This window comes from Anolis sagrei, chromosome 5 (genome assembly GCF_037176765.1).
Source record: "Anolis sagrei isolate rAnoSag1 chromosome 5, rAnoSag1.mat, whole genome shotgun sequence".
NCBI classification, from domain to species: Eukaryota; Metazoa; Chordata; class Lepidosauria; order Squamata; family Dactyloidae; genus Anolis; species Anolis sagrei.
The window spans coordinates 79,806,236-79,819,001 of record NC_090025.1 but is presented as its reverse complement, the minus strand read 5'-3'; the positions used below and the strand labels follow the sequence as shown (position 1 = coordinate 79,819,001).

The 12,766-nt window shown below is 41.0% G+C and overlaps 1 protein-coding gene across 6 annotated transcripts in view; it reads right to left on the bottom strand.

Moving 5' to 3' along the window:
- The window catches only part of APBB2 (amyloid beta precursor protein binding family B member 2), a 253,851-nt gene that overhangs the window by 92,612 nt on the left and 148,473 nt on the right, over positions 1–12,766 (bottom strand). For 5 of the 6 annotated variants that reach the window (XM_060778438.2, XM_067468794.1, XM_060778439.2 and 2 more), the window contains 3 exons: positions 8,464–8,669; positions 2,900–2,962; positions 2,368–2,453 (listed from right to left, as the gene is read on the bottom strand). In XM_060778438.2, the coding sequence (XP_060634421.2) occupies positions 2,368–2,453; positions 2,900–2,962; positions 8,464–8,669 (355 nt within the window). The remainder of the gene's footprint in view (positions 1–2,367; positions 2,454–2,899; positions 2,963–8,463; positions 8,670–12,766) is intronic. The other variant, XM_060778440.2, reaches the window with a different exon arrangement.

Here is a 12,766-nt window from a genome sequence, read left to right as displayed (position 1 = left end):
GGAAGGAAAAAGGAAGAGGGGCCAACCAAGGGCAAGATGGATGGATGACATCCTTGAAGTGACTGGAATGACCTTGAAGGAGCTGGGGGTGGTGACGGCCGACAGGGAGCTCTGGCGTGGGCTGGTCCATGAGGTCACAAAGAGTCGGAAACGACTGAACAAATGAACGACAAGATGGAATGTGCTTGCTTCTTACACTAATAATTTATTTTGGCTGAATATTTGATATTACAGGATGTAAAGCATCTTCAGCACATTTCATGCCATGATGGCATGCTCGGTTTGGAGTGTTTTGGGGGTCTATATCTCCAACTTAAAAGGACCCAGGTTGCAGAGTGGGCCATGTTCCTGAAATGAACCCACACCCACATGGTCTGTTCACATACATGCACATATATCATTTCATCCCCATCAAAAACAAATAGGTTTGTTGTTTATTCGTTTAGTCAGACTCTTCGTGAGTTCACGGACCAGCCCACGCCAGAGCTCCCTGTTGGCCATCACCACCCCCAGCTCCTTCAGAGTCAAGCCAGTCACTTCAAGGATGCCATCCATTCATCTTGCCCTTGGTCAGCCCCTCTTCCTTTTTCCTTCCATTTTCCCCAGCATCATTGTCTTCTCTAAGCTTTTCTTCCCTGCAATTTGCAGGCAAATTCTTCTTGAACTTTTAATGGCAGGTGACTGATGTTTCTGATTTCAATTTAGTATGGTTTATTAACCCAACTTAGTTTTTTAGAATCCAAATTTGAAGGGAAGTATTTCTGAGGCTGGATCTATACTGCCATATAATCCAGTATCCGATTCCAGATTATATATTTTGAACTTGATTATATGGCAGTGTAGATTCATAGAATCCAATTCAAAGCAGATAATATGAGTCGCCTGCGAGCTGATATGGGCGGGATATAAGTGATGTAAATAAATAAATAAATAAATATGGGATCAGATACTGGATTATATGGCAGTGCAGATTCAGCCTCAATCTGGATGTTGTTGCTTAAGAATTATGTAGACGTTTAAAACAGGCACTAGGTGGCAAGCTATACAAATTTTTCACAACCCTCACATGCAGTTAGTGAATCCCAAACTGGGTCACAACCCAGTTTTTAGAAGCTTTGATCTAGAGCACCACTTCTTAACTGTGGGTCCTGATCCCATATGGACCTCCCCATTAGCTCAATGTTGGGACTCCCAAAATTCTTTTGACATGTTCATGAATCCGTTCTGCAGTGGATTCTGCAGAAGATGCTTCAGCTGTACTCCATAAAAAGGAAAATCAGCCTATTTATCAAGCCTTGAAAACACTGATTTGTTATCAGTTTGACTTTTATACTTATTTTATATACCTATATACCCAGAGTCACATTAAAATGTTTTCGGCCGAAAGGGGTCACGAGCAGAAAACTCTGAAGAAGCCCAGTTCCAGAGGACCACATATTACTGATCTCTATTACAAGGTAGCAAGCAGATGTAGCCTGAAAATATTTCATATCACAAAATCACAAGTCAAACACTACCCAAGCGTCTAGGACTGTGTGGTGTATTTTCAAATGATGGCGCAGATCCAAGTAAGGTGGCCTTTTGCAGTTGACAGATCGTGATTTTGTCAATGTTTATTGTTTCCAAATACCGGCTGAGGTCTTTTGCCACGGCACCCAGTGTGCCAATGACCACTGGGACCACCTGTACTGGTTTATGCCAGAGCCTTTGCAGTTCGATTTTGAGGTCCTGATAACGGCTGAGTTTTTCCTGTTGTTTTTCCTCAATGCGGCTGTCACCCAGTATGGCGACATCAATATTCCAAACTTTTTTCTTTTCCACAATCATGATGACTGGTGTATTGTGTTCCAAAACTTTGTCAGTCTGGATTTGAAAGTCCCACAGTATTTTTGTTTATTTTCCAGTACCTTTGCAGGTTTATGATTCCATCAGTTCTTTACTGCTGGTTATTATTATTATTATTATTATTATTATTATTATTATTATTATTCCATCTGAACATTAGGAATTCCATCTGAACATTAGGAAGAACTTCCTGACTGTGAGAGCCGTTCAGCAGTGGAACTCTCTGCCCTGGAGTGTGGTGGAAGCCTCTTCTTTGGAAGCTTTTAAACAGAGGCTGGATGGCTATCTGTCGGGGGTGCTTTGAATGCAATTTTCCTGCTTCTTCGCAGTGGGGTTGGACTGGATGGCCCATGAGATCTCTTCCAACTCTATGATTCTATGATTCTATTATTATAGGATGAAAATAATCCCAAGTAATTTAGGGTGGAAATTCCAAGCATATTTATTTTCCTGAAACCAATGATTTGTTTTCATGTAACTGCACTTAGGATTGAGGTGTAATGATAGGCAATAAATTCATACCTTAGCTTTAAAGAGGCATAGCGCAATGTTGCTCCTTCAAATTCTTTTAAACTAGGGTCTGGATTTACAGTCGCTGCATGAAGATCCTGGAAGGAGAGGGGGTAGGAAAAAAAAACAACCTGTTAAATAATAGGGAATATCTTTGAGCCAATGAATTCTACTTTCACAGGAAAATAAAATGATTCCTGCAAAGCCATAAGTCAAAGTGCTCGGCTGATGCATATAAAAGGCATGCATGTATTTTCACACCACGGTTTGCAAAGTGCAGGCACAGCTGTGTTACAAGTGAGTGTTTGCCCTGCTGATTTGAACAGATTATATTTTGTGGGAAAACATCAGAATTGGGTAGTGCGTTTGCAAGCCAGGCCTCTGCTAGCAATGGAAAACAAGAAGTTCACTTTGGCTGATTAGCAATAATGAGTGATATTTGTGGCGGCAAACAATAAAAATGCAGCCATGGCCATGCAAAATACTTTTTGAAAAAAAGTGAAACAAGGTATTAAAGTGCTCCAAAATCTGACAATATACTTGCCTTCCAAATGTCACTATTAATCTTTCCCCCATTCAGCACAGCAAAATCACTCCAAGGCTGTTTCTAGATATATAAGTATTCACATAAGAAGAAGCACATTGATTTAGAAGACAAAAGAAGGAAAAGGAAGAAGGGAAGAAAGGAAGGTTGGGGGGGGGGGGGGACACAAAACACGGTTGTTAGCATTGATATTTACAGGTTTGATTAGGGAAAAGAACACCTCAATTTTCAACTCATCAGTTTATTGTACAATCAGAGCTGGTCTGAAATGTGATGGCGTTTGACAAAATTAAAACTTGGGTACCTCTTAGCACAGCTTCTCACATACCTCTGCATTCAATGACCCATGTAACAATTGTATATCAACTAAGTTAGGGCTGTTCGAAATATTACTTTCTCTTCCTCAATTTTCATTGTGCCACTTCATTTCCTATCTTTTAGAACTGTGCCTATGCACCAGTCAGCCAACAAGACCAAAAAGTTACCATCTCAGTTGGACAGGACTATTAACTAGCCCAGCAGTTCCCAACCTTTTTCGAGTCGCAATCTCATTTTATAGAGGCAATATGACTTGTGACCCCAATGCATTAAAAATTAGAGCCGCTGGCACTGCTACAAAGATGACTATGGTCTCTGGGCCCTACGGCACTGCTGGGCTAGTGGTTGATTGCTCTTTGCTGGCCGTTGGGCGGGCTGGCCAAAGAGGGGACATTATACAATGTCCTGGGCATCAGATTCCTGAAAGAGGGATTATTGGATTCGTTGTCGACATATGATTTATTATATTTTGCAGAATTTGTTGGGATCAGAGAAAAAGACGTTGCTGGTCGTAAGAAACAAGCTAGGCACACATGTATCATTAAGAATCAGCCAATCACAATCTCTGTGCAGGCTACAATGACATGATTTTTTCCCCCTTATCAAAATTTTCATAGCTCACTACTGCCCTGTGACCACACAGAAAACCCTTCGAGAGCCCAAATGGGCTCATGACCCATGGGTTGGGAACCACTGAACTAGCCAGATTATTGTACAGTGCTCCCTCGCTACTTCACGGTTTGCTTTTAGCAGACTCGCTGTTTCACGGGTTTTTGAAAATATTAATAAAATATTAAATATTAAATATTTACATCCAGTGGTGGCCAGGGACTCCGGAAGTGTGGCGGCCTGAGGCACGGCAGGGAAGGCCTGCCTCCCTGGCCTCCACAGACCCTGGAAGTGTGGCGGCTTGAGGCGCGGCGGGAAAGGCCTGCCTCCCTGGCCTCCACAGACAAAGGAAGTGTGGCGGTCTGAAGCGCAGCGGGGAAGGCCTGCCTCCCTGGCCTCCACAGACCCCGGAAGTGTGGTGGTCTGAAGCACGGCGAGGAAGGCCTGCCTCCCTGGCCTCCACAGACACTGGAAGTGCGGCAGCCTGAGGCGCGGCAGGGAAAGCCTGCGTCCCTGGCCTCCACAGACCCCGGAAGTGTGGGGGCCTGAAGCGCGGCGGGGTAGGCCTGCCTCCCTGGCCTCCACAGACACCGGAAGTGTGGCGGTCTGAAGCGCAATTGGGGTGGCCTGCCTCCCTGGCCTCCACAGACCCCAGAAGTGTGGCGGCCTGAGGTGAGGTGGGGAAGGCCTGCCTCCCTAGCCTCCACAGATCCTGGAAGTGTGGCAGCCTGAGGCACGGCGGGGAAGGCTTGCCTCCCTAGCCTCCACAGACCCTGGAAGTGTGGCAGCCTGAGGCGCGCCGGGGAAGGCCTGCCTCCTTGGCCTCCACAGACCCTGGAAGTGTGGCGGCCTGAAGCGCTGCAGGGAAGGCCTGCCTCCCTGGCCTCCACAGACCCCGGAAGTGTGGCGGCCTGAAGCGCAGCGGGGAAGTCCTGCCTCCCTGGCCTGCTGCTGCCTGCATGGCTCCGGATGCTCTATGGAGGCCAGGGAGGCAGGCAGGTGCCCTTGGGATGGGCCTGGAGGCGGGTAAGGAAGAGTAGGTAAGAAAATAATATATAAAATATATAAAATAATGTATAAATATTAAAATTAACATGTCGTCCCTACTTCGCGGATTTTCACTTATCACGGGTGGTCCTGGAACAGAACCCCCACGATAAGTGAGGTAACACTGTAATTGTTCCGTCAAGTCATTTCAGACTTTTGGAGACCCTAAGGCAAACTTATAATGATATTTTTATTTTGGCAAGGTTTGTTCAGAGGTAACTTGCTTTTGCTCTCCTCTGAGGCTGGAAGGGTATAACATGCTCAAAGTCACCCAGTGGCTTCCATGGCTGGATGTGGATTTGAACCTTTGTTACCAAAGTCCTTGTTCAACACTCAAACCACTACACCATGCTTTGCTTCTCTATACTCTGGAATTCCGGCCACTGGAAGCTGACCTTGCCTGATGGAAATTAGTACTGAACTGGCTTTTTATTTTAAATATGTTTAACTGTTTTATGGTATTATGTCTATGTTTTATAATGATTATGTTTTGTGTCTGTAATTACAATGCTTTACCTATGCTGGAAACCGCCCTGAGTCCTCTCGGGGAGAAAGAGCGGTATACAAATAAAATATTATTTTATTATTTATTTATTTATACTCCTCCAAAGTTGTGGCAGTGGACTTCCATCACTATATATGCTGCATAACTGTAGCAGCTGCGAAAGAAATGTAAGCATTTCAGACTTTCCCCTATGGTTGAACCAGCTCTGAGTACATGGACATTTGGTGGTAACAACAGAAGGAATGAAAAATGCTTCTAATGCAGTGGTTCCCAAATGTTTGTGTTTGCATGCGCAGACCACTTGAAATCTACTAGGAGTCTTGATGGATCACTTAACAAATCTTTTGTTCTACAAATCAAGGTATATTAATAATTGATACTTTAATAATATTTTCTCCTGCAGCATTGGTAGCATTATTAAAGGCAGTACATACCAATTGTGGCCATTTCCCAAGATACCAAGAAGGGTGCTTTATGTAATAAATTTGGAAGGAAAAATGAATAGAAAGTTCCAGAATCAAATGATAAAAATCACAGAGCCATGTTCGGCTGGTTGATAATATGGCATTTGTCAAAATGGCACTAGGGTTGCCTCTCCAAGATTGCAGGTTTAACCTTCACAGACTTAATTATTTGCTGATTATTTGCTACCATGTTTGTGGTTGCCTTACACCATTTTATATAGAGATGTATAAATCTTCATCCCATCCTCAATCTCTCTAGGAATATGATGAAAGGCTTATACAGGCAGTCCCCAAGTTACAAACATCTGACTTACAAACGACTCATAGTTAAGAATGGAGGTGAGACAACAGGAAGTGAGAGAAATCTACCCCTAGGAAGGGAAATTCACTCCTAAAAGAGTTATTATGGGGAAAGGGGGTCGAAACTGAAGCTTTATCACCACTTAATGTTTCCACAACAAGCCAATTTTTTTTAAATCCAATTATCAGAGGGTCAGAAAGTGAGGTGTACTCTTCTGAACATGGGCACTGCCAGCAAAACAAACACCACAAGGGTTTTAACCTTTCTCTAGACTATTTAAAGTTTATACGAGGTGTATTTTTTAAGTAAGGTCCGTTTTGTTGTAGACACTAGTAGTTCGCGCGCATACCGCAACAAGCGCGTGAGTTGTGTACCGGCATGCCTCAGGAACAACTGTGCTCAGTTTCCGCTCTGTAGCTAACCTGTACGGTTCTGTTCTGTGCTTTAAAAATGTTTAAGACTATCAACTCACCCGCCGCATGTGAGGTTCGCTCAGTGATACGGTTTTTGTCAGCAAGGAACCTGCCTGCTGCAGAAATTCATCGACAGATTTGTGAAGTGTACGGTGATACTGTTTTGAGTAAAAGCAAAGTGCGTAAGTGGGTACGACAATTCAAAGATGGCTGTGACAACGTCCATGATGAGGACCGCTCTGGTTGCCCTTCTTTGATTACAGACTATTTGGTTATCGGAGCAGGCGGCAAGTTTTTATGAAGAGGGTATTTTAAAATTGGTTCAGAAGTATGATAAGTGTTTGAACAAACTTGGCAACTATGTCGAAAAATAGAGTGAAATATGTACTTTCTGAAAATAAATTTACTTTTTTGAAATAAACTTTCGTTGTGTACTTATGTTCCAACGGACCTTACTTAAAAAATACCCCTCGTATATATGTATTTTTAGCTGGAGTTACACTTTTTAAAAGTACCTGTTTTGACTTACAAACAAATTCAACGTCAGATCAAACCTAAAAAACCTATCTTGTTCGTAACTTGGGGTTTGCCAGTATATATTTCAAACTTGGGGATAAGTAAACATATCCTTGCCTTTCGCAATTTTTTGTGAATTGGTCCATTGGACTAACAGTGGTCTGCAAACTACAATTTGAGAACCTCTGCTCTAAAGTTACTTTATCAAGACAAATAACTAGGACAGGGGAAAGTTCATACGTATTAGAAACAGACAAACAACGTGCTTTCTCTTTCAATAAGATACTCAATAAAAGAAGACTAGCTATGGAGCTTCATCAAATTGTCCTAGTTTAGCCTTTAGTTCTAAATTAGAGTAATAAATCGCAGTGTTTTAGGTGTAAGAACCATTTGTTTGCCTCCAGGAACCCCAAGATAGCAAAAATGCAAGACATAGAAAGGATCAGAGAAAAGAAAAGGAGAAGTGAGAGGAAAAGAGAAAATCAAACTGTCTGGAAATCACCTCTGATGTTAAGAAATTGATACTTCTTGAACATGTTTAAAAAAGGAGAGGATACTGTAATATGGTTACCTGCTGTTTGAATGTGAGCCCCAGTAAAACGCACAGGAGAATAAAAGCAAGTAAAGCCAATTTTCTCTCTTTCTTTCTGCCACTACTTTATCTATCTCCATCTCTGAATGATACCTTTCATCTCTCAAACTGTGATCTCTTCAATGCTGTGTCCTCCCTCCATCACAACTACTTATGGCATCATGGAGAGAACAGATAGGATGTCATTTGTATTGGAGCATGTAAAAACCAGTTGGTGAGCGTGTTAACTGAAAAGCTGATTGGTTGGGCCATACCCAGAAGCTAGCTGAGCCTGGGAGTTTGGGCAACAGTTACGTGTTTAAGATTTCTATGCAGGAGCTTGCCAAGACAGGTTTGTATTTTTTTGCTTCTTGGCTGCTGAAAGATCTCTCACATGGACACCTAAGAACCATTTGAATCTCTCAAAGGAGATCATGTGATTCAATGCAACTGTTCTCATGACTGTATATATGTCCATTTGTCTATGTTCTTTTGAAACTGGGTGTAACCAAGGAGAAAAGACAGGCATATGCTATACTGATAAGTGCTGCTATCCAATTTCTATCGATAGGTTTTCTTTACGAAGTATTCTCAGCATATGCATATTCTTTTACAATATAGTTGTTTAAAATAGATGTTCTATTTATTTCTATTAACTTAGCATATTCTGTTAATTTTCTATACTCTAGTAGAATTTTATTATATTCATGGTATGTTGTTTTAATGTTTTAATCATTGATTTGATTTCTATGAAAGCCATTTATTTAATTTACTAACATACAATATTTTCTACTTGCACCTGAACTCAGAACAACTTTACCTCAGTTTCAGGAGTGGGAGATGATGTAATAGAACTGAGTGATCCTTTGCGTGATCCCTGAAGATCTGTTGGTATGGATACTGGACGCTCCCACTGTGTTGTCCCTGTTGGTATGTGCCAGTAATAGATCCCAGCAACATCGCTGATCTTTTTCCAGCCTGGAGGTAGGTCGGGGTCTGTCTGAAATGAATGATCACTCCATATATCTGTTTGGAATAAAAATTAAATGCAAGGCATTATTGTTAAGATGTGAATACACTGAAGTGTACGGAGACTCAATGACACAGAAATGCCATTGTTTGTCAGCAAAACATGATTAAAAAGGAAAGAAAGAAATCTTTAAAATACCAGTTAATATGTGAGAAAAAAATAGTAATCTCATACTTAAGATAGTTTATTATACAGATTTTTTTGTTGAAACAGCAATATAATAATAATAATAATAATAACAACAACAACAACAACAACAACAACAACAACAATAATGTTATACCCCACCTCCATCTCCCCGAAGGGACTCAGGGGGGCTTACATAGGGACAAGTCTGGAAAAACAAGTAAAAACACAATGCAATAAAATAAAATCAGAAATATATTACTTACCTGGCTGACTGAAAAAGAACAAGTTAAAAACTGTATGATAAAGTGGGCTCAAAATATAAGAAGACCAATTCAAATGAGGGAGTGGGAACAGATGTGGAACAACGTATTCTCCCCTATGAACCATCAAGATTATTAAGATAGTCTGGAGAGGCCCTGCTCTCGGTCCCACCGGCCTTGCAAGCACGTCTGGTGGGGACGAGGGACAGGGCCTTCTCGGTGGTGGCGCCTCGACTCTGGAACTCTCTTCCACTGGAGATCAGAACCGCCCCGTCTATCCTGACATTTAGGAAACAGGTGAAGACTTGGTTATGGAGACTGGCATTCAACGAGTGAACCAGATATGGATGGAGGATGATGAACGCGTTAGTGTGACGACTGACCATTGTAGTTATTGAATGTAATTGCTGTTTTAATGTTTTAGTGTAAAATGAATTATTAAGTTTTTATTATGGTTGGAAACTGGTCTGAGTCCCTCAAGAAAACTTTCAAATAAATAAATAAATAAGCAAAACATTAAAATATACATATGCAACTGTCTTAAAAGGAAATTGGATAAAAATGTTCCACAGATGGTATACCACACCGAAACAACTTGCTAAAATGTATAAAACAGTTTCTGATAAGTGTTGGAAATGTTCAGAACAAGTGGGTTCCTTCTACCATATGTGGTGGACTTGTAAAGAAGCAGTGAAGTTTTGGAGGATAATTCATGAAGAGATGCAAAAGATTTTAAAAAGAACTTTTACAAGGAAACCAGAGTATTACTTGTTAGGCTTTATAGATTTAGATTTACAATTGATGGAACAAGAGGACAAACTTTTTACATATATTACGACCGCAGCTAGAATTGTTTTTGCTAGAAAGTGGAAGCAAGGCTCAGTTCCACCCGTACAGGATTGGGTGGAAAAAATCAGAGAAATAAAGGACATGGACAAATTGACTTTTTTGTTGAAGAAAAATACAGGCATGATAATAAAAAGAACAAATTGGGACAATCTTCATGACTATCTGGACAATTTGCGAAAATAAGAAACAAGAGAGACAATTTTATTATCTTTAATAAAAAAAATTAAATATTTTTCAATAATAAGAATAATTTCTCCAAGAAGATGGAATGGAAGTCACCTTTTGTGTGTGTGTGTGTGGATGTATTTTTGTAGTTTATATATATATATTAGGGTTTTTTTTAGGGTTTTATTATTTTGGAGCCCCTGGTGGCGCAGTGGGTTAAACCCCTGTGCCGGCAGAACTGAAGACCGACAGGTCGCAGGTTCAAATCCGGGGAGAGGCGGATGAGCTCCCTCTATCAGCTCCAGCTCCTCATGCGGGGACATGAGAGAAGCCTCCCACAAGGATGATAAAAACATCAAATCATCCAGGCGTCCCCTGGGCAACGTCCTTGCAGACGGCCAATTCTCTCACACCAGAAGTGACTTGCTCCTGACACGACCAAAAAAAAAAAAGGATTTTATTTAGGATATCATTTTTATTTTTTACTTTATTGGCCTTTCTCTTTATTTCTTCACTTTCCTATACCTTATTGTTCTCACTCTTTCGTTGTATTCTATATAAAATTTAATAAAATTTCTTTAAAAAAAATAAAATCAGAAATGAAATAAATATAAACAAAAATAAAATAAACACATCACAATACCACAACATCATAAAAACAATCCCTAGCCTGGACAGTAATAAATACTGAGCTCGGAGGGCTAAGAGTTTGTGCAATAGTTTGAGGACAGGACTCATGGAGAAGTGCAAAAGTCAATAAAGTTAGGGCTGGAAGGGTTAATATCATTTGGCATTAAAGTGTCAGGTCTATAGGGCAGGGTGCAGTGCTAAAGTACAGGAGCTGTTGGTAAATTACAGTAGAAGGCAATATCTTAAGTTCTTACACCATCACACACTAGAACGTGGTGAAGAGAAGAGAATTATTTATTTATTTATTTAAAAGTTTTCTATACCGATCTTTTCACCTCCAAGAGGGACTCAGATCCGGTTCACAACATGTGTTCATATACAAAAATACAAGCCACACAATGTATTATCATTACACAATTAAAAACATATTACCATACAACATCGTCATCATCACAGTTACATAGCCAAGTCGTCAAAACATTCATGGTCATAATTCACAGTTAATCATTCTCCTTCCATGTGGACCAAAGATTGACTCAGTTATCAAAGGCTGCATTTCAGAGCCAAGTCTTTGTTAGCTTCCTGAACGTCAGGAGGGAGGGAGCAGTTCTAATCTCCTGTGGGAGGGAGTTCCAAAGCCGGGGAGCCACCATCAAGAAGGCCCTGTCCCTCGTCCCCACCAACCGCAATTGTGACAGTGGCGGGGTCGAGAGCAGCCCCCCCCCCCCCCCGGAAGATCTTAAAGACCTTGATGGTTCATAGGGGAGAATCCGTTCGGACAGGTAAACAGGGCCAGAGTCGTTTAGGGCTTTGTAGGTCAAAACCAGCACTTTGAATTGTGCTCGGAAGCTAATCGGCAGCCAATGGAGCTGGCGTAACAGAGGGGTTGTATGCTCCCTGTACCCAGCACCCGTTAGAAATCTGGCTGCCGAGCGTCGGACTAGCTGCAGCTTCCAGGCAGTCTTCAGAGGCAGTCCCACGTAGAGAGCGTTGCAGTAATCTAAACGGGATGTAACCAAAGCGTGGACCACCGTGGCCAAGTCAGACTTCCCAAGGTATGGGCGCAGCTGGCGCACAAGTTTTAATAATCTTCTTTAATGACTACTCAACAAAACAACGTGTTTATCGTGGCACAGCATGCCATGATAAACCATAGTGTTTTTTAGCTAGAGTCCATTGCTTAAGCCATAAATTCAACAGGAGATGACCAAACCAGAAATGAGGTGTCTTCCTCATTTCTGGTTTGTCAATCTTCTGCTCTTCACTCTACTTTCACAATGGACAATTAAAAAAACAAACCAGAGACAAGATGTGTTTATGGGTTTGGGAGCCATGACAAATGTTTGCAAGCCAAAGACAAATCAGGGAATTAGATTGTGCTTTGTGCCTAGTTAACAAAATATGGCTTGTTAGAGGAGGTGGGATTGCATATCACAACATGCTGGATTACAACAAATCTCACCATAGCATGTGCTGTGATGTGTAAGAATGCTCACAGAGCTGAAAAGGATAGGCACAGCAATATTTCCACACTTACTATAGTACTGCAGATGAAATAGCTTCGAGGAATAAGGTTAATTGTTACAGCTGGGATTTAAATGACAACAATGTACAATATATTGCACAATGAGTAAGTTCTTCCAAACCAACCAACCAACTAAAGATGAAAGGAAAATTATATATAATTATTCATAACTATAGCCTAGTATGCTGTAAAAATCAGAGAACCAAATTCTTTGAAGTTTAGCAGCCTCTAGGAGCATTTTCAGCTTAGTAACAAAAAGCAAAACAGACTTTTATAGTACAATAAAACCAAAAATAAACAAAAGACTATATATATATCTCTGAAAGAAAGTATTACAACATGGTTACTAAATAAAACAAAAAAACTACATCATCAAGATAAGGGATATTTTACTGAACCAAATTCAAATGCTTTATGTGGAGTTCAGGTCTGTCGTGGATGTGGATGTTTTGTTGTGCATTCAACTGACGACTCCTGTTGCAGATGATCTGAATCATGACCTGAATCCAAATTGCTATATTTCATTACTACATTT